The sequence below is a fragment of the Lampetra fluviatilis genome, chromosome 7, assembly GCF_964198595.1.
Source record: "Lampetra fluviatilis chromosome 7, kcLamFluv1.1, whole genome shotgun sequence".
Classification (NCBI taxonomy): Eukaryota; Metazoa; Chordata; class Hyperoartia; order Petromyzontiformes; family Petromyzontidae; genus Lampetra; species Lampetra fluviatilis.
Genome location: NC_136281.1, coordinates 10,836,060 through 10,858,374, shown reverse-complemented (window position 1 = coordinate 10,858,374; position 22,315 = coordinate 10,836,060). Strand labels below are relative to the sequence as shown.

The 22,315-nt window shown below is 47.8% G+C and overlaps 1 protein-coding gene across 1 annotated transcript in view; it reads right to left on the bottom strand.

Annotated features, from left to right (window-relative positions):
* EPRS1 (glutamyl-prolyl-tRNA synthetase 1) overlaps window positions 1–21,625 on the bottom strand; it is a 31,104-nt gene extending 9,479 nt beyond the window's left edge. Inside the window, exons 1-26 of the mRNA XM_078858484.1 lie at window positions 21,441–21,625; window positions 18,955–19,039; window positions 17,640–17,739; window positions 16,751–16,907; window positions 16,221–16,393; window positions 15,433–15,527; window positions 15,001–15,127; window positions 13,999–14,191; window positions 13,453–13,624; window positions 12,954–13,187; window positions 11,732–11,816; window positions 11,151–11,210; window positions 10,398–10,508; window positions 9,694–9,830; window positions 9,125–9,332; window positions 8,501–8,613; window positions 7,417–7,534; window positions 6,238–6,381; window positions 5,432–5,641; window positions 4,851–5,132; window positions 3,418–3,725; window positions 2,651–2,702; window positions 2,271–2,480; window positions 1,621–1,693; window positions 854–933; window positions 360–461 (exon numbers count right to left, since the gene is read on the bottom strand). Coding sequence (XP_078714610.1) covers window positions 360–461; window positions 854–933; window positions 1,621–1,693; window positions 2,271–2,480; window positions 2,651–2,702; window positions 3,418–3,725; window positions 4,851–5,132; window positions 5,432–5,641; window positions 6,238–6,381; window positions 7,417–7,534; window positions 8,501–8,613; window positions 9,125–9,332; window positions 9,694–9,830; window positions 10,398–10,508; window positions 11,151–11,210; window positions 11,732–11,816; window positions 12,954–13,187; window positions 13,453–13,624; window positions 13,999–14,191; window positions 15,001–15,127; window positions 15,433–15,527; window positions 16,221–16,393; window positions 16,751–16,907; window positions 17,640–17,739; window positions 18,955–19,039; window positions 21,441–21,483 — 3,672 coding nt within the window. The 5' untranslated portion in view covers window positions 21,484–21,625. The remainder of the gene's footprint in view (window positions 1–359; window positions 462–853; window positions 934–1,620; window positions 1,694–2,270; window positions 2,481–2,650; window positions 2,703–3,417; window positions 3,726–4,850; window positions 5,133–5,431; window positions 5,642–6,237; window positions 6,382–7,416; window positions 7,535–8,500; window positions 8,614–9,124; window positions 9,333–9,693; window positions 9,831–10,397; window positions 10,509–11,150; window positions 11,211–11,731; window positions 11,817–12,953; window positions 13,188–13,452; window positions 13,625–13,998; window positions 14,192–15,000; window positions 15,128–15,432; window positions 15,528–16,220; window positions 16,394–16,750; window positions 16,908–17,639; window positions 17,740–18,954; window positions 19,040–21,440) is intronic.
* Between the last annotated feature and the right edge of the window lie 690 nt (window positions 21,626–22,315).

Here is a 22,315-nt window from a genome sequence, read left to right as displayed (position 1 = left end):
CCTTTGTGCAGAAGGGGTTGGGATTTGTTTGGGTGCCATGGTGGCAAGATGTTATCTGCCTTGCCTGGTATAGAGGAGGTTGTGGGTTTGATTCCGACCCTGACACCTGTATATTTGGAGTTTGCATGTTCTCCCCGTGGTGGCGTGGATGTTTCTCCGGGTCCTCCGGTTTTTCCCTCCACATTTGGAAACACGTTTAAAATTAAATTGCTATTATATGTTTCCACGTGATAAGCCACTTCGTTGAGCTATCATTTGTGGCCAGGTCGCTTCTGAAAAATACCTTTCTAGCTTAGTGGGGGCCTAACCTGATCATAAAAAAGAAAATAGTTTGTTGGTGGTGGAAGCGCAGGAGAAACCTCAATTTTGGCGTCCTTTGCATTGGCGTATGCCGTGTGGCCCTCCTGCCACAGGAACTCGCGCGTGCGCAGGAAAGGCTGTGGGTGCTTGAACTCCCAACGCTAATGATGCAGACACACACGCACAGAAACAACAAAAAACATCAGCTGCCATCCGCCACTAATTGGTGGTGGCATCACTATTGTGCCTCTGCCAGGTTGGGTGCATTTCAAGGCCCTTTGGTGAAGGCTTACTGTCAGCAAGTCATGGGAGATACCCAAGTGTTTTGAGTAAAAAAAAACACATTTTAAACACAATAAGAATTAGAATCAAATATTCAATAATCTCAGGGCAAACTGAAACAATAGAGCCTTTTAACCTTAATCCTCAGGATATTTTTTTAATGACGCAACAGTGATTTCACAATGTTGTTTGTCGAGAACCAAGCTTTGAGATGGGTAGAGGTTTCGAGAGTTTGAGCAAGTTAACTGCTCGGTAGAGAGGACAGACTCACCACCACACTGCACCACTGGTTCAGCTTGATGGGCAGATCCCGGTGCGACTGCACCCACTTCGCAAACGCGGGGTACATCACTGCCAAAAGAAGGAACGCGCGCTGGCATTACCAACCAACACGATTACATCAGGATTGACGCACGCAGCTCACATGCACAGCTGACAAGCAGCGGTGCACTAACGACGGCATCTGTGCTGAACACCAAGTGATACGCTAATGATGCAGACACACTACTGCTCAATCAGTGTGCGAAGATTTGCCATCCACTTACAATGATGAATTGTCACGAGACATGGTGTCAATATTCAAGATTTTTTTTATTGCCGTTAATCTAGTACCTCGAGTGCCTACAGGGATAATGGGAACCAATTCCATGCAACATGAATAATAATGTAAAGTTCTTGTCAATTAACTGCCGGACGATAGCCTCCCCTTGCTGTGTTTGGCCATATTTGATCAAGCTGATCAGTGCGGGTCCGTGAATGGGGGCCCAGCTCTGGTTCAGATATCACTCGCCACAAATGTTAGCCACGGTTGGGAATAAAACCTCAGATTGTCGTGTTCATAGTACAGTGTGCTAACCACGTGCAGGAATCATTGAAAGTATCATGACCACAATAATCTATTTTAATTAATGAATTGATGCAAAGTTAGAAGTCTATTGCTCAGCCAAAACGTTTTCAAGACTAATGGTCATGTGACCAGTGGATGCATTTTATTTGATATGTAGTAAGGTTGGAGGGTTTGATGACAAAAAGACAGACCTGTCTCGCTGGTTGGACGGATTGCTACAGGTTCTGCCAGATCCGTTTTGCCTGATCTGGTGACCCATGCAACCTGAAGTAACAAATAAATTAAACAGTTATAAAACAGGGGAAGACATTTTAAGGTATTCTTATTCATTCCTGTAATTTTCTAATAATCACCGAGAGAACACTTAAGCCTGTACCAGAGGACAAGCTACGTGCAGCACATCCCACAGTGAATCACTCTTTATTTATCCTAGAGAAATTCAAGGAGCTATGGAGCTCTTTTTCACAGATGTCCAGTCGAGGCTGCTCAGAAAGTTACAACAATACAAAACAATGAAAGGAGTGCAAAGTATAGGAAATATAATCAAATCACTAAAATACAGAAACTACAACTACACTATGTTTTATTTCACTAGGACAAGCCCACTGAGCTGTTAGTTTTTTTAAAGATACAAAACTGGTCAGATATGATAGCTCAACAAAATTGCTGATCATGTGGAAATTTAAAGCAGCAAAATTATCTAAATGGTATCCCTCCAGAGCACGACCCCGGAAGAACAACACATTGCTGAAATAAACGTATCGAATATGAACCCCAAATTAAACCGCATCGTACATCGCAGCGAAGTAACTAGAAACGAGCTTAATTTTAGATGACTCACCTCGGGAGCGAAGTCTGCAATGTGGGATTTCTCTCTCTCCAGCGCGGCTTGGGACACCAGCATGGGGAAGTAGCAGTTCTCTACACCCAGCTTCATGATCTCAGCGTTGAAAAACTGCTGGATGGCCTCCCAGATGGAGTAGGCCCAGGGCCGCAGGATGTAGCAGCCGCTCACATCGTAGTACTCGACCAGCTCAGACTTGGTGATCACCTTCAAACGTGACGTGTCAATAACGACATTAATAATTATGAGTCGCCAGAGAAATTAAATGTAAATGGTGATTGAGGCACGCCATGGTGTTGCTCACTGGCTGAAATCACGTGACATCAGCTGAGCGGTGTATTGCACACACAGGACAGCGATGAGTCCGAGATTCTTACCTGGGAGTACCATTCTGAGAAGTTTTCCAACTTTTTCACTTCCATGCCCAGTCTAACGTACACACACACACAAATGCACAGATGTGCCCAAAAATTGACCAATGTCAAAACAAAATGAACATTTGAGGGGTGCCTTTGAAAAACGTTCTAAGACACCAAATGTAATGGTCCATAAAGCAGGGTTTTTGTTGCAAGACTGCAGATTAAGTGGTGGATAAATTGTTAACTCAATTGAGCAGTCACCTGTAGGGAGATGATTCAATAACAAGAGGATTGGAAAGCGTTCCAATGGAGCTGGCACGGGTTATTATAAAACATATCTGTGGGTTATCACGTTTCCCCACCACATCCCTCATATAATGCCCATTACCATCCCAAAAACTAGATGGAATTGGTGATCAATTACAATTCCTAAAAAATAATAATCTATGATCAAACAAAACAAAGATCACCCAAGTATAGCTTTAACAGACTGTTGGGGTAAGTGCTGTTAGCGAGCACCAGTGAAGGCCGGCACGGCACACAGGAGGGTGGGTGGCCAGCACCACATCCGGCCGTCATTGTCTCTCTCGTGGCCATGTTTACACACCGCACCATGTACTCATTTGAGGCTGAGTCGACCTAGGGAAAGCCCAGGACCATTTCAAATAATCGTCACCGGTGTTGGTGGCCGTGAGCGGGGAAATCGAATCCGGGTCGCCAGCTTCGTAGCGCAGTGCACTCCCCGCTACACCACCGCTCAGACAAACACACAAACACTCACTCACCTGGTTTGCTTCTTGGGGCCATCACTGCTGCTCGAGCCTTTGTCCTGCTCCTTTGGCTTGCTGTCCTTGCTAGCGCTCGCACCTTTGGGTAACACCTCCTTCTTGGGTAACACCTCCTTCTTGGCCTCCTGCTTCTTGGCCTCCTGCTTCTTGGGCTCCTGCTTCTTGGCCTCCTGCTTCTTGGCCTCCTGCTTCCTGGCGCCGTTCTTGGCATCCCCGGTGCTGGCGGGTTTGTAATCGTGCCCCGTGGCCGCCTTGTACTGTTCCTTCAGCGCCAACAGCTGCTTCACAGCTGCCTCCACTTGCGCCTGAAGTTGATGGAAGTGACGTCAAGTGAATTCAACAATAAGTCATACTAATTAAAACCATCTGTCAAGCCTTTTGTAGATGAAGGCCACCACGCTACACAAAATGTAATAATTGTAGACTTATCACAATGGTAAGCAGTAGATTGTCAGGCATACTATACATTTGTTATTCACTAACATACTACATTTAGACTGAACTGAATTTATAGTGCAAATAAACATTTTGAAGAATTAAAATAATACAGCTCAAACACAAATTTTGAAGAATTAAAATAATACAACTTAATTATTTTTCTCCATAATGCCTCCAACGAACACGCAAACACAGGCAGTTGCAACATGCGCTGGTCTGCAACATGATATCTTTGTAAACATGTACATTTATGCAGCCGCTGGTAATTTCCCAGGTCGGGCTGCGTGTTGAGAACTTCTCAAGCGCTCGCTTCGTGTTGAGAACTTCTCAAGCGCTCGCTTCATGCTGCTGCGGAGCACTGACCCGTGAAGATCAGATTCAGAATATTTTCATACACTGGAGGAATCCAATGAGCGAAAAAGCACTTTTCACAGATGTCCAGTAGATGCCCACAGCGGTGGTTGCAGCACGTGGAGAAAGCCCGAAAGAAGAAATGCTCAATGCGCAGCCAACCCACAAAACCACATCTGGAAGATAGGAGCTCTTAGCCGCAACTGCAGCTCTCTTTAATAAATGCGACTAGGTGAGGTGGCACAAAATATGGTGAACTAAATATTATGAGTCAGTCTGTTCACTTATATTTAATCAGGTAGGAGTATATTGCAGCAATACATTTAACCAATAAATATGTCATATCTAGAGGAGACACAAAACACATCCCCCATATAGCCTTAAATACAGCTGAGGCAAGTGTTTTAGCGAGCACCTATGAAGGCCAATACGGCACATGAGGGGTATGTGGGTGGCCCCAACCATGCATGGCTATCTTTGTTTCCCCAGTGCTGATGTTATAACACCGCACCAGGCACTAACTTAATGTCGAGTCAATCTAGGGGAGGAGGCCCAGGACCAGTTAAGATATTCGTCGCCGATGTTGGCCGTAAGCAGAAATCACACTCGGCTCACCGGCTTCGACACAAAAGACCACACACCTTTTCAGCCTTGCTGGTTTTGAGCAACCTCACGGCCTCCCCCTGCTCGGCCACCTTGTCAAACAGCTCCTTGCCAAGGGCTCCTCCGTCCGAGGGACCTGCTGCTCCCTTCTCTCCGCCCGCCACCGCAGCCACCGCAACCACCGGAGAAGCCACCGCAGCCACCGAAGCCACCGCAGCCACTGCGGCAGGGGGAGCATCTGCTTTGTAGTCTTGTCCCGTCGCGGACTTGTACGCAGTCTTGGCAGCGAGCAGCTGTTTCACCGCGGCGTCGATCTCATCCTGATGAGCAGCAGGTGGAAAACGAAGGAGTAAGTGAGAGGCACAAGAGCTTGAGGGCGACACCATGGAACAAGGTGCCACGGTGGTGAGATGTTAACTACCTCGCCTTATATACAAGGAGGTTATGGGTTCGATCCTGACCCCGATGCCTATATATTTGGAGTTTGCATGTTCTCCCCGTGGTGATGTGGATTTTTCTCCGGGTCCTCCATTGTACAACATGATGCAAATAGGAAATTTTAATAGAGCATGTAAAATAATCAAGGATTTTTGAAAGCACATAATAAGTTCCAGGTCACCTTGGGAGCCTTTTTCCCCTTCAGCTCCCTCACTTTGTCCCCCTGCGCCGTCACGCTGTTGAAGAGCGCCACAGGGTCCGACGAGCCACACTGCTGCTCGGACGTGCAGTTCTGCGCTGGCGCTTTTCCCGGTTTGTACTCCTCCCCGGTCTTCGTCTTAAACTCCAACTTTAGCGCCAGCAAGGCCTTCACGGCCGCATCAACTTCCTCCTGTGGAAGCAGTGACGCAGGACAACACACCGGTGAGCTCACTCTGACAGAGCTCAAGCAATAAACCTTTATACCTCACTTCAGCACCAGCAAGGCCTTCACGGCCGCATCAACTTCCTCCCGTGGAAGCAGTGACACAGGACAACACACCGGTGAGCTCACTCTGACAGAGCTCAAGCAATAAACCTTTATACCTCACTTCAGCGCCAGCAAGGCCTTCACGGCCGCATAAACTTCCTCCTGTGGAAGCAGTGACACAGTACAACACACAGGTGAGCTCACTCTGACAGAGCTCAAGCAATAAACCTTTAAACCTCACTGTGCAGACACAATGTTCGTGGCGTAGCGTCGTTGGCATGGGCCTTGGCATAAGGAATGGATTGGGGACCAATCCATTCCATATTTCCCCCACTACTTTGTAGATGGGAGAGTGCAGGCCCATTCCACCCATGGAACCAGGTGCAGTTGCAACTTCCTGCACACTCGACAGCTACGGCACTGCACAGCGCGTTTTGTGTGCACGTGTGCGTACGCCCGTTCATTGTGGTGCAGCAGAGGCCATCTGTGCCGCGTGCCGTGCCAGGCTCGTGCCGTACCTTGGCCGCCTTTTTTCCCTTGAGCGTCCTCACCAACTCCCCCTGCTCCGACACCAGCTGGTAGAGCCGTGCCGCGTCGCACGCCGGCGCTGCGTTGGGGGGGCACGATGCCACGGCCGTGCCACTCGCGAAACCGGCCGCCTTCTGCAGCGACAACAGGAGGACAGAAAGGGGCGCAGCACTGGCCCTTCAGTGGTTGAGCGAGCACTTGCTATTGGTAACTGAAGCACTTCTGGTTGGAAACTTTTATTAACCCGGTGGCGTAGTGTGATTGGCATTGGCCCGGATGAAAGGAAAGTAATGGGACTATTTCTCTCCACCTTTCTCCCTCTTCGTAACCCGGCGACTTGGGCCCTCTGGCCCGTGGGTCCAGGTGCAGTCGCACTGCCTGCACACTCGATACTGAAGCAACTTTTTCAACTGCTGCTCTACTCATGGTAGTACCAATCGATCTTCAGTTAACTGCCTCTAGTCGTTTCCACAGATGAACTCCGAGGTTTAGTCAAATTATAATGTTGAGTTATGTATTGCAATATGATTTTACATTGAACTGGGACCCCATAACGTAAGTGGGAGGGGGTCTTTGCCTTTAAGAATGGCAGTTCACCAGCATTGATTTAAGCAAGCCTGATGCGACACTGTATGTCGAAACCAGTCCAAAGTTTGCTTGTCATAAAACAATGCTGCTGAAATTATAGACTCCCAGAAGCCCGTGCGGTTGATTGTTTGTGTAAGAAACACTTTCGTTTTTTATATGGAGACACCGATATGTGAAGGAGGTCTGCTTAAGTATTTTGTACTGGTAGGAACCCACTGGTTCCACCAGCCCACAGGGAATTATTGTGTCTGTCGTGCAGGGAGGGGCTGGGTAGGGAGGGTACGGCTGGGTGGGGAGGGTGGGGCTGGGTGGGGAAGGTGGGGCTGGGTGAGGGGTGGGAGGGGTGGGGGCTAGGTGGGGAGGGGCTGGTCACCCCGTGGTGCCCTTATAAAACTCAACGTTTAACCTACTCACGCCGGCTTGTGCCCGCCCTCACAGTCGGGCATATTTGCGGAATACACCACGCCGCCGTTGACTCTGGCCATTGACCGAGCAACCCAACGTTCCTACTGGCTCCCTCCACTGGAGGAATGTGTAAAGGGCTGTAAGGTCGCCACGGTGTCTCTCTGAATCGTCCCCACCTCTTTCTTGCCAGCATCAGCCTTGCTCTTCTCCCTGGAGCCCGACGTTGGCATATCCTTGGTGTGTCCGTCAGGGATGTAGATGAGCACACAGGGAGCCTCCCTGCAGCTGTGTGGGCTGGAACACAAACATCTCCCGCATTGAGCCACATGTAATTTTGAAGAGAACATTTGTATAAGCATGCGTGATACGAAGAGTGATGTGGCCAGCACCACGCCCAGCCTCGATCACAGCTGCTTCTCTCAATAGTGCTCACATCAATACATCACTGCACTCAGTACTCATTTTGGGCTGAAGAGACCAAAAGAACCCCCCGGGTAGATTTATATCCGGATTACCAAGTGTGCATTACCTGCAATTGGACCTGCGTCAGACACACACATTGCAATATACACAAGAAAACACACATTCACACGTATAAGAGATGTTATTAAGAGTGTGTAACCATCCATCTCTCCCAAGTTTCAAAGACGTGTCGGATTCAGGGTGACAATTTAATACAGGAATCATTAACTGCCACTGTGGCGCACGGTGTAGAAGCTGTAGTGTGCAAGGACACCGATGTTCGTAAATCAGTCAGAATTCTCATGCGCCCGACTTGATACCATGCATTGTGAGCCTAATATATGCTAAAAAATCCATCAACTAATGCTTCGGCTCATGCTCATACATTAACACACACTTCCAAGTACAGCCCTCTTGTCAATCCACTGCTGGATGAGGGGCCTCCCCACACCGTACAGGTCTTTGGGGTTATTTGACCATCCGTCACAACACTGGTCAGAGCAGGTTAGTGGGGAGCATACATTAGCGCACAGTACAGTGCCCCAACTACCCCCTGCTGACAATATAGACCCACAGCAGTCTGCAGAATCCATTTCACTGATGTCAGTTGCCCACCCAAGCATTATCCAGGTTTAATCCAGCTTAGCTTCTCAGATCTCACAAAATTGTGCACATTCTGGGTGGCTTCGTCATAGCCATAAAACAAGAACACACGCGCGCATAAAACCTGTTTAAAAGTGCCGTCCTGAAGGCGGTGGTGGTGCGGTGTCTCTGCAAGGCTCGGCGAGCTGCACCCACCTGATGGTCTCATAGGGCTGGTCGCAGATGTAGAAGCCGCGTCGCTGCACCTGGATGATGTCGCCTTTCTTGAGCTCCGCCAGGCACGGGTCCCCAATCATGGCCGTCTCTTTCTGCACGCGCCCGCACACGGAGTGTCATGGCACGGACGTGGCCGCGGGGACGGAGAGGCACGAGCGGTTGGGGCGCGGATCACAGGGTGTGGGCGGTGCGCAGCTTTGGGTGTGGAGCACTGACCACGAGGGTGTGAGACACAGGACATTGGGGGGTTCGTTTACAAAGTGTTTGAGGAATAGGGTCTTGGGTATAGAAGACGGATAGTGGGGCACAGCACATGGAGTGTGGAAAATAGGTCATGGTGTGTGGAGCATGGGGCATTAAGTGTGGATCACAGGGTATCGAGGTGGAGGGGTCTTGGATATACAACATAGAGTAATGGGACACGTGGCACAGTGTGTGCGACACAGAGCAATGTGCCATCGGTACAGGGCATGGGTAGCAGCACACGCACACGCACATGGTGGGTAGCAGCACACGCACATTGTGCGCAGTACGCGGGAAGAAGACGACGACGCATTTCGCAGGGCAGGGGGCGGGTGCCGGGGGGGTGCGGGTGCAACCAACCTTGCTGTTGCGGTTGATGAAGTCCTTGAAGTCGTCGTCCTTGCCCAGCACGGCCTTGGAGATAATGTGGTCGTAGTGGACACACACGGCGGGCGTGGCGGGGCCGCGCGCCGTCTCCGCCAGCCACGTGAGCTTCGTCGTGTTCTTGAAGTCCTTGTTGTCCAGGTTCAGCGCCGCCTCCACCGACGACACCGCGCCCGCCGCCGTCCTAAGCAAAGCCGCGGCAACAAAGCGTCTCTTGCAAATCGAGGTATTGAATTAACAGTATGGAAGCTGATGGGTAGCTGAAAGGGTAAAACGCGGTAGATTTTTTGCAAATAGTTATTTTTGCTCCAATTTTGCCTCCATGTTTTGGGAAACCTTATGGATCAATGTGGCCAGTTTTCAATGGGGCAAGTCCCTTAGAGATGAACGGACGGACATAAACGCTTTCAACAACTGGCCCGACAGCAATAATAAAAACAGAAATACATGACCAAATATAGAGCATCGTTGAGAGACTGAATACCGCGTGTTCACTCTCAATGCAAAAAGCTTGGATTTTGGTGCAGTGGCAAGGTGTTCCGCACCGGTGGATCTTGCCGATACGAAGGTTGCCCCAGTTGATGAAGGTGACGACTTCGCCCTCACGCAGTGTCTCAGCGTCGGCGCCGTCGATCAGCACGCGCGGCCCATACCACACGGTCTTCATGCCGACCGCGACGTTCTGCCGGCAGCACACGCAAGGGCGACCCCGAGTCAATCCCAGAAGGTCACGGATTTGCTCGCTCAATTTCAGGGCAATTGGAGCCAGCAGTGGCATTTTCAACCATAATTAATGTAGTTGCCCGGATCAGGACAAATGTGTTAGTCTCCCTATAATAGGCAACTGGAACAGCAACGTTCACTCCGATGACAGAGGTTATGTAACTACCCAATGTTGTTGCGTGCTATGTGGACCAATCACTGTGCACCACATTATTTAGTAACAAACTCGGGTTTAATTGAAGTTACAGAACTCTGTCACTCATACCACGTTGCCAAAGCAAGTTGCAGTTGTTGTATAATAGGCTAGCATTTCGGGCAAAAACGGCAAACACCAACACCACCAGCCAGTCAAGGAGAGAGGCCGCATGCTTCTGTAACATGAGAAATAAGTGTAAAGCCACGCGGTTCATTTAACATTGAGCCTGTGTGACTGTAGCCAACAGTGAGGGGTGTCCGTCTTACCTTGGGGTGGTGGTTTAACATGTAGGCTTTTGCGACCAATATCATCCACAATACAGGTTTTTACCTTGGGGTGTTTGGCAGCATCCTTTTGCTCCTCCTGGGCCCCGGCCACAAGAACGGTGACAGCGCCCTCCTTCTGCAGCGCTGTGTAGCGCGGGGCGATTGGGTCGATCACCTGCACGTACACCGGGTCGCACGTCAGCCCTCGAAAAACCGGCAGGGACTCCCACACACGATGAGGATTTTCAGCTTCCCTTAATTGCTCACAGAGGGCAGATTAACTTTCTTAACAGTACAAGAATCCCTCTGATTATCTTTGGATGCCATATCGTGATGCATTGTAATTTTTCTCCAAATCGGCACTGAACGTACCAAGACCCTGTCATGTTCATTATCATTATCACACAGAGAAATCCACTGCTGGATGAAGGTCTCCTCAAGCCATCACCATCTCTAGCTTCTGCACACAAGCTGATTTAATTGCTCCATCTCTGCAGTAGATGTCCTTTTGGGTATGTTCCCTCCTTCGGCTGCCACTGGGTCAATATTTTCGATCCCCAACCACCTTTCGGTCTTCTTAACAGTCTGTCTGATGGGTTTAGGATCGTGTAATGTGGCAATCAATACCGACGTTAAGTTAAGTGAAGTTGCATAACACCCTGCTCCAAACAATGAGAATAGAACAAGCAGGTAAAGTTGGCATAAATTCCACGTGGCGATGACGTCAGTGAAGGGGTGATCAGATGGAGAGCACACAAGCGCATTCCACCATGTGTCGTTTAAAAGGGGTTTCCCACCCTCAGCAGGCGTTACCCACCTTCTTGTTAAAGGCCCAGATTTTGTCCCATTCCATGTTCACGACCGAACGGGAGGAACCCTGCGGGTAACAGGAGAATCACACGTGCGGTGAACACAAAAACAGTGGACTTGCGTCTGACCTGGCATGACCGGCACGACGACGAATCGATTTCAATAACTGGACTAACAAACAGTAGTGTCTTGTAATTTCATTTTGTTCATAAATCCGTATTGTGCCTCATTTAGCAAATTCACTTTTCATAAAATCATTGAACATTTATCCAAAATAAGTTATTATTGAAGCCAAATGTGATATGCATTTAAAGAAAATAAGTTAGAAATTATACTTCCCAGAAAAACCCTCTTAAAACACTAATGTGACAATAACAAATGGGTTTTAAGGTTTTATGTAACAGGCAAACAGCTGAAGATGTGGACACACCTTAGCCAGGCAGCGCCATATTCTAAAATACTTTGCAAAGAAGGAAACTTTATATAAGCGTGTCAGGTCTGGCGCACGCGGTGATGCGGACGATGTTGTCCGCGTAATGCTCCACGCAGTACGTCTTGCGACAACGCAAGGTGTGTCGCGTTTGGTACCTGGGCGGCAATGAACTGCTTCAGGCCCTCCACGGTGAGGCCTCTCCTGAGCACGCCCCGCACGGTCGGGAAGCGGGGGTCATCCCTGGGTGGGACAATCGCATTAAATCATCCTCCCGCAGCAACAGTAACAATAACACTTTGGATTGACGTACAAGTACCATTGTAACATTGTTTGGCAATAGGTGTAGCGGCAGAACAGTGTGACGCAATAGTCTGTACCGAAAAACTCAGTGTAGCCTTTAAAGTATTTTATAGATGCACTGCTGGATGAGGCCCTCCCCACACTGTGGGGTTATTTGGTCGTACTTAAGTATGCTGGTCAGTCGGGGTTGGTACAGGCCAAACAACATATAATGACGTAATGCCCGATCCACACATAGGAAGGAGACATCACAGCGATACACTCTGTTACTCCTGTTGCGGTTATCTGGCTTTACCACCTGAATGTGAAATTGTAATTTTTGCTCTGCATCTACATCCGTCATATGAGAGAAGAAGAATAAGGGGTTGAGGAAGTTAGGGAGCATGTTTGAGTACATTACAATGGATGTTTCTGCAATGCCCTCTGCTGTCCACAATGTAGCCCTGCAGCCGTGTACAACACCTGTAAGGATGAATGGAGCGAACTCATACAAGCACTTTCGTCCAGGCAAAGCTTCGCTTAGCTTCTGAGATGTGATGAGATTGGATGCATTCCAGGTAATTTGTCCGTCGGAAATTTGATTTATATCATATCTAAAATGCAACCGCATCTCAAGAATTAGTAAAATAAATTGTAGGACACACATTCTGGGGTAATAAGGAAAAGTGATGTGAGGAAATAAATAAATGATTTGGGGAAGGGGTAGTGCAGTGGTTCACGCACTGCGTTATAAATCCAGTGACCTGAGATTGATTCAAACAAGTCCTGGGCACTCCCTACTCCACTTCACCAACTCGCACTGACCAACGTGGGGTAGTATGATCAAACAACTCTCATGACCAGCACGGTGTGGGGAGGCCTTCATTCAGCAATACATTAACAAACGATTGTAAATGATAATTATGATAGAAGTGGGATTATGATGATGATGATGATAACAACAATGATGACATGCTATGGAAAAAACGCAACTCTTGACAAATCTATCTTGACAGAATCGGTTGGTCAGCAGATGAGCAAATTAGTGAGTCGTTGAATAAACACCGCGGGGAGACAAGGCAACGGACAATCACTCACCAGCCCTCTACGAGTCCCTCCTCCACGAACCAGGTGAGCTTGCGCTTGGACAGCACGGTGTTCATGAGGTTGAGGCGCGCGTACGCCCACACGTACGGGCGCCGCAGGCCGAGCGACTCGATCACCCAGTAGAACTGGTCGTCGCGATCGTGGTACTCGGTGGTGCGCAGTGCGTGCGTCACGTTCTCCACGCTATCCACGATGGGGCACGCAAAGTCGTACGTCGGGTAGACTCTGCGGCCGGGGGGGGGGGGGATGAGGTCGATGGGGCGGCGAGATGGTTGTTACGGATGGAGAGATAGCACATCGCTACTGGAGAACCTCACCGCATGACTCGTTTTTCTATGTATTTACTCTACTCTCCAGAATATGCTTAATTGTTAATGGCGAACTGTTATTATTGATTGACGTTTCTATAATATTTAGGATTCTTGTGGATCATTTACTGTATTGCTTTATTAAACTAATTACAGTACTGGTAGAGAGAGACACGGCTCACCTGTACTTGCTCCCGGTACGTGGGTGCGGTTCGTTCTTGCAGCGGTAGAGAGTGGGGTCGCGCATGCAGCCGTTGTTGGAGTTCATGTCGATCTTGGCGCGCAGGCAGCACGTCTGCCCCAGCTCTGAGCCCTTCTTCATCTCCTCCCACAGCTGCAAATTCTTCTCCACCGCTGCACAGACAACACCACTGCCGTCGTCACCACCACTCCAGAGGTACAACCGCCATGACGATGAAAATTATCATAGAGGACATTAATTTAAATGAGGCAGGAGATGTTAATGTTAATCAGCGGTCTCTACATCACATGGGACGTATTTGCTAGGGGCGAAAGAAACCAGCCTTTTGTAAGAATAGGCGGAGTAAGTGAATTAAAAAAAGTTCATTTTAAAGTATTCCAACGAAGCAATCTTAAACACATATCACATTTTTTTCAAGGACACCCCTCAATTGGCCTAACATCCCCACACCAGACCGAGCTGTGAGACTAGGTGACGACATTATTGGTGTGTTATTCTGCACTGTGATAGAGGCGGCAAATCTCACAGTTGCTCCTGTTCTTGGACTCAACGCGCTGCTCCCGCTCCTGCTTCATGAGTTCGGCCGGCGTGTCATCCACGTACGCCTTGCCCTCCTTGATCAGCTTCTCGGCGTACGTGGCGATCAGGTCAAAGTGGTCCGACGTGTAGGTGAACAGGTCGGGCTTGATCTTCAGCATTGCCACGTCCTCCAGAATCACCTGGTGGCCACGGAGCAGGAGAGAACAACAACAGCAGCAATTTGAGTTGATAAGGCAACTGCATCTCAAGCCGCTCAACAAAAATAAAAACTACATTTTGGTAGAAAGGGAGTGGGATGGGGGGGGGGGGCGGTCAATGGAGGGAAACACAGAAGGGAGGGAGAGAGAGAGAGAAAGAGCAACACGGCCCGGAACCAAGCAACCAGGCTTGAGCACCAGCAACGAGTCCTAGGGACAGCCGGGGCAACCAGGGCAGCACCAATGAGTCCCATGGCATCCTCAGTAGGCCATAGACCAGGACCCATACACCAACGAGACCCAGGGCATCCATCTATGTCGTGCTCCTAATAATAGCCCGAAACGTAATGGTAAGTTTAACCCCAACGTTGAATCCTTTAGCAAAACTATAACCCGAATGCTAAACCCTAACTTCATGGCTTTTCACCGAGAAGTTGCAGAGACCGAGTAGAAGGTAGGGAAAGAAATGAATGGGCATGTAACAATTAATCAATTAATTAAAATACATTACTATACTCTCAATGCGTAGAATTGTGCATACAAGAATCAACTCTTTATTATTTATGCAAACACAATCCATTTAGGTGAATGGGAGAATGAGACTATAAATTATACGGGGGGAAAAAATAAACACAGAAACGAGACGGTAAAAAAAATTGAAAAAAAAATCATGATTGATTTATGACCCAGAACTATGGCAATTAATTAAATTGCAGCAGGCGAGTGAATCGTTACATGCCAAAAAATAATTACGTCAGCTTCCCTGCTCTCTTCACAGTGACCACTCTAACCTTCTCAAAGTCCTCCTTCTCCTTGGCGGGGTTGGTGTCGTCGAAGCGCATGATGAGCTTGCCGTTGAACATCAGCTGGTAGTACTGGTTAAGGAGGGCCGCCTTGGCATGGCCAATGTGCAGGAACCTGCCAAGGCAAACCCACAGCATATGCACTCGCAGGCACAAGACGCACAACCTCCATCACTCGCAATGCTGAGAGGCATTTTACTTAAGAACGTATATGATGGTGTTGAGGATGTTCAGAATGATGATGATGATCATCATAACAATGATGATCATCATGTTGATGTTCATGATGATGATCCTAAAGAAAATTATCATGATGATGATGCTTATGAACATGGCTATGCTGATCATGATGGTAATGATGGCAACGATTGTGGTCATGATTATATGTGAAAATTAATTATTATGATGATGCGTTCATACCCGCTGGCCTCCGGGGGAAACCTCACGACCACCTTGCCCATCTCAGCGCCCGGGAGCTCCACAAATTTGCCCACGTCCTCCTTCTTCTCCTTCCCCTGTAAATCGACAGTCCCCGTGAAGCAGCCTCCTTACACATACATCTACCAAATGCCCCGGACAACCAAAGCACATTAACAGCCCTCTTTTCAATCCACTGCTGGATGAAGGCCCCCCCGACCTTACACTCAAGGAGGTTGCTCACCACGATTCACCATACTGATCTTTGCAGATTTGTGAAGGGGTGCCCAGCACCAAGGTTAATAAATCACTTACCATTGGTGTTAGCCGTGGCCAGGAATTGAACTAAGTTCACTGGGTTCACAGTGCAAAGCATTCACTATTGCGCTAACATTTTACCCCCTGCATCTACTGTACATATCCTGAAGTTGCCGAGGCATTAAGTGCCCTGCCGTTTCAGCCTACGGAAGAAGACATAATTGTGTATTTCGCAGACACAATGACTTCAAATTACCCAGAACGCACCTGATATCATCAGATCACGGAAGGAAAAAGGATTAAGCCTATTGAGTACTGAGATAAGTGAGCACCAGGCATAACAAATGTTATAGGCTGCAGGAATATGTTGTCAGAAGCACAGGGCAGTGCAGCAAAAAAGTACAGTACTTCTATGTGCTTCCCACCGTCACCAACCCACACTGGCCAGTCAGGTGAAGCATGGTCAAAAAGATCTTCATCTAGCAGTGGAATAACAAAGTAACTGTGCTACTACCACAACTACTACTACTCACTCCCGGGGCGGCAGAGGCGCTGGTGGCAGCAGCAGCAGTGGGTACGCAGCCCTTGAGGTTCCACGCCTTGGAGACGGCCTGGAAGGTTGCGTTGGCAGATAGAAAGGCAAACCAGCGTGCCACGTGCGTGGACGCCTTCTTCTGATCCAGCATCACCTGCCACATGTTGTTGCCTGCCACAGGACAGAGCCAGGATGAGAGGTGACGTGTTAAAGCTATTTTTATTACGAATAGAAAACGACCAACACTGAGCCACACTCGCAGACTTGGCAGCATCTATAGCCCCCTCCACAAATCCTGTTTTTCATCTCCATTGGACTAAACAAGTCGACGTGGCAGCTGTTGCAGTGGTGTTATTGTTGCAGCCTTGTTGCAGTGGTGTTATTTATCCCAGCTCACTTATAAACAATTGGATATTAAAATTAATGTTTGTTTCTGGGCCGGGGATTAATGTGTAAACTGTATATTTAGTTTACCGACGCCCTTGGACATATGTCAAACTTAAACGATGGCGTGGCAGTGTCGCACACCTTTCAACGCGGCCCACACACTGATGTCGGCCAGCGAGAGGGCATGCCCGACGAGGAACGTTCGCAGTGCCAGGCTCTCATCCAGCTGCTGCACAGCGGCCGAGAACGAGGTGGTGCCACAGAGCATGGTGGCACCAAACTCCAGCCAGTGGTCGACCTGCACACAGCGACCGGCAAAGGCGCTTGTCAAGTGCCTCGCGCAGAGTGCACGTGTAATAATTCTACCCTCCCCCTTCCTCCCTGGCCCCAACGAGTCGATTAATTTACACGATTTGATGAATTTTGAGATTCTATGAAATGTCGGGATTGAATGGATTATCATTTCGATTTAAAGCTTTCGTGACTGCAGGGATTCATCTTCTTGGTTCTTTTGGTAAAGTCACTTAGAAGGGAAATAATAAAATAATAAAAATAAAATATAATAAAATAATTCTCACGACGTTTCGGCCATAACGCAAGCAGCCGTCCTCAGGTGAAGGTCTGTCGGAAAGACAGCGTCTGAAGACTGAAGATGCCGTCTTTCCGACAGACCTGTTCTTTATCTGAGGACGGCTGCTTGCGTTGTGGCCGAAACGTCGTGAGAATTATTTGATTGTTATATTTTTATTATTTTATTATTTCCCTTCTACGTGACTTTACCGAAAGAACCAAGAAGATGGATTATCATTATGTGGGGATGCAGTTTCACTTTAGAACAGATTATTTTTTTTACTCATCTTTGGCATTTCATTTGTATTATTTCTTGGTTATTTATATCTCGTTTATACAGTTTTGTTAGATTCATCATTCTGTACGTTGAAATTATTTTGCACCGTACATAGCCAACCGAGCTAATCGGAATATTAGCATCACAGGTTACTGACTGGGCAATTGTAGAAGCTGCCGTTACCTCTGTCTGTTCCAGGAGGTTTGCCCCATACAGCCCATGGCTAGGGCTCTGACGTGCGATGAACCGGCAGATGGAGTTGGGGTCGTTGAACGTCACGCTCCTGCCAAGAAAACGCACATTTTGGTCACTCATGTGTTTGTTTCAATCAGCATTGATCAACGTGGGTGCGGAGCTAACATTTTGTATCGAGCTCAGGTGGCAACTCATCTTGTGATTGCGCTGGATAGACACATTCACTGCATTACCTTCCCCCAAATGTAAAACCACCCACAATGCCACTGCCACAGTGAATTACAATCAAATTGAATAACTAAGGACCATAATTTTTCCATATAATACATTATATTTGGGGTGGAACAGTAGAACACTGCTCTATGAACCCAGCAACCTGAGTTCAATTTGCAGCCAGTTAAAATAAGTGGTGAGTGATATCCGAACTGGTCCTGGACCACCCTTCAACAACCCGCACTAATTAGCATAGCCAAGCATGGTCAAACAACCCCCACGACTGATATGGCATGAGGCCTTCATCCAGCAGTGGACTGACAAAGGCGTGTCAAATGTGTAAATTACAATGTTTATTAACATGACATATCACTGTCATGTAAACACATGAGGTCTTGAAAGTCCTAACTTGATTGTGACACAACCAACCAGCTATATACACTGGGAAAATGTTATTTTACCTAGAAGATAACCATTAGAAAGATCTGCAAAGGCATGACATTACCTCACTTATATTTGGGAAACATTTCATTTGTGCATTCTCTGCTTTAGGACTTAACCAGTGACGAATGAATGATGAAACCGACTGAAAGAAAAAAAAAATTAAACATTTTTACACTGATCTGTGTTATGTCATTACTGTATGATTCAAATCGTTTTTATAGTCAAAATCGCCAAATTTGCGGAGCTCCGCTGCAAATACAGGAAGAGACGAGAGGTGAGGCAGCGACGAGCTCAGCCTCCCCTCTGATTGCGCAACCCCTCAGTAACTGGATGGAGCGCGGGCAATAAGCGCATGCCTGTTACTATCTCTCTGTATGCCACCAATGTAATGATTACATTGGTGACAGACATGTAATGATTACATCGGTGATATATTTAGACTATACAAATCATACATAAATTACATTTATAACACAGATCAGTGGAAAAATCTTACTTGTTTTTTTTGACTTTTCGTAACAGCTATTTTCATTGGAGTATGACAGGTGAGGCTCTGCCGCCCCTGCCTCCCCTGACCTCACGTCCCTGCTACACATCCCATATTTTAATTACCCCGCTTGTCTTTGTTTCAGTCCTGGACACTTACTCGGACACTCGGAGGCTCGTTTCCTGTCCTCGCACCACTGCAATGAGCAAGGAGTCCTTCACTTGCTCAACAGCCACCAGCACGCCTTGAGTTCACAAACGACAGCACGCAAAGACCGAGTGATCGACAGGCAGCAGATGAGGCACAAGAACGATGATGTCATCTCAACGTGAAAAGAATGCTGTACTGCTGTTTTGGCAATGAAGACGTTCGACATTTTTGTGTATTTGAGCAAAACTTTTGGTGAAACAATCTTAGCAGCACACTCCAAGGTTTGAAACCCGACGAGGTATTCCTGGATAACTGACTACAAAACTTTTCTATAATATACGTGCACAGGCGTATGCAAAACCAGCCTGCATCGTTAAGACACACTGTACTACAAAGTACAGAAATGGGGCTTAAAAGGAATACATCATGATCAGTCACTGGGCCAATTTCATGTATAATTTGGTGATGATGCTATGTTAGCAGTGGTGCACGAGCACAAATAACAAAAACTACTCATCACATCGGTCAACTTTTCCTTAAAAGAATAAGTATATTCTAGACGACGTTTCGGGCAATGGCCCTTTTCTTCACATCACACAGACAGGCCAAATGTCAAAGTGATGTACATTTCATAGTGTCGAATTGAAAATTGTAGGTTCTGAGTTTACGGTGCCATGTTCATAGCACGTACGTGCATATCAACACAATTCACACAAACTTACAACGATGTGTTTTACTCAGGTCAGCTGTTTATTCATGTACCCTTACACTGTAGTTTGAGGAAACAGTCCAAATGCATGTGTGGCCACAATGTTTCACTTCTCTGCAGACATGCCTAAGAACTAATGATCATCGCTTTGAAAAGGAACGGCTGTGAGTGCCAAACGTCTTGTCTTTTTGATGAATTCCCTTAAACCACGTACACTAAACCCTTCACAATTGCATAGCCCATCAAATGGCAGTGTCCCATGGTCTGTAACTTCGGGAGCCGCCTCCACTCATCGACAGACAGGAATTCACCCAAGTGGCTCAGCGTCCTGTATTGGGTTTTTTTCTCTCCCCCAAAAGTATTTCATTAACAAGACGTTTCAGGTACACACACAGAGGATATTAAAGTAGGTTGACACCAGCACATACACAATACGGATTACAGTCCAATGGAAACCTGTCTAAACCGCATGTTTCAATAAACTGTTTCAATAAACTCGAGAACGTTGGTGTCTTCCTAAGCTCTGATACTCCTGTAGGAGAAAGGTAACAATTAAGAGGGGGACGACCTAAATGCCCTAATGAATGCTCTTATAAACCAATGCCCACTGGAGGAGAGAGGTAGTGATCGGGTTCCATGTTTGGTGGCAAGCTTCCTCCTCGCCCCTTAGTTTGGCACTCAAGATGCTCTAGAGCGGCAATGTTTGACAATTTATTGGCCCATTTATGCAGTGCTGGGGGAGCATGCTACTACTTCCAGTTTGACCATAAAACACCATCGGTTGAGCAACAACACAATGAAACAACACAATGAAACATCACATTCGTTGCTTTGTGCATTGAGACGGTGGCGGGCGGGGGATGATCCCATAGTTTATACGGAGTTGCTAATTGTCAATAACAGCCGGCAATCTAAGAGATTATTTTTTAACCAAGTCCTAAATTTGGTGATGACCAGGAATGATGAAGAGGATGAAAGTGGAAACCGTTTCAGAGTTTTCTTTAACAGAAAAAAAGCTGCTGGATGATATTGCCAATTTATTCAAGAAACTCTTTGGCTAAGAAGTGTTTTGTTTCCACGCAGCCACACAAGGCAATTGGGTTTCTGTGTAGCTGATAAGCTGAACAATCAGGTTTGATCAGGTTTGTTCCCTCAGTGTCGAAACCATTTATAATTTTACATATGACGCTTATTATCTCTATGCGAAAATTAACTTTAATGACATGTCACAGCTTGCTACATGAAGGCTTCAGTGCAAAGCGTGATGCCGTTGTTGTTGCTGCACTAATCTTAGTGAGCCTCAAACAAACATTCAGTGTTAAATACTGTATAGAGTTAAGTATAATATACATACTTTCATGGTAAATTGATGGTGACAGCGGTTGTGATGATGGTGGCTCTGATGGGACACTGTTGGTTGGTGAATGAACATGGCATTAGTCATAATCGTAGTTCGTAATCATGAATATGTTATAGATATCCTCGCTAATGATGTTGTTTCGTGATGACGACGGCAGCAGCAGCAATGTCGACTTTATCAGCGATAGTACCAGCTGCTGCAGATACTGCCGAGCACATCAACGATGAGCCAAAGCCGACGATGCTTCCGATGACAATATATATACAAAACCACGAAGTGACCAACTTTGAGGCCCGGGTGCACTAACAATGATCACGTCAATAAGAACAATGACAGCTGTGATGTCTCCCCCCACACACTCCTTCCCACCCAACCTATCAACCCGTCACCAAACCCGGTGTCCGTGCTGGCTCAGAGGCTACTCACCGGCAGGCGGGCTCGCCTCGTTCACCACGAGCTTCAGCTGCATGTCGACACGAGCGAAGGGACACGACGGAGCCACACGAAGGCAGTCTTCACAGCAGCAGCAGCAGCGGCAGCAGTGGGCCTCCTCCTCCTGCTCCTCGTCCACCGTCTCCGCTGTCGCAGGCCCGGGCCACGTTGTGCAGAGACCCCGGCGAGAAGAGACCTCCCCCCCCCGTCTACGTCACTTTTCTGAGACGAATTGGCGGCGGCCATATTGGGTAGGGAGACTTCTCCTCCCCCGCTCGCGTACGCGTTGATGACGCGAGGGGCGTGGCGCTGAGTAGGTTGAGGCTGCCCCCCCCGCCCCCCCGCCATCCACCCCCAACGAGTTCTCTCCTTTACCAAGATGGCGAATGGGATGCTCGCTGCTAAAGTTAACGTCAACACCAGGTGGTAAGGAGTGTATCGATTCATATCGATTAGACAAAAAACAACGATCCTCCCCCCCCGGTGTAGCCTGTAACAGACTGAAGGCGGGAACGGTACACGAGGGGGTGGGTGGCCAGCACCACGCGCGACCGCCTTTGTCTCTTCCCAGTGGCGATGTTTACAACACCGCACCGGGTACTCATTTCAGGCTGAGTCAACCTAGGGGAGGCTCAGGACCGGTTCACGTAATCGTCACTGATGGTGGTGGTGGCCGTGAGCGGGAATCGAACTCGCCGGGTTCGTAGCGCAGCGTAGCGCTAACCACGACGCTACCGCTCCCCCACTCTCTATAGGACCGCACATACACACGTGTAGTTACGATTGCTTTAGTATTACACTTGCTACTGTTCGTGTAGTTACGATTCCTTTAGTATTACACTTGCTAGTGTTCGCTTGTTTACCCATGA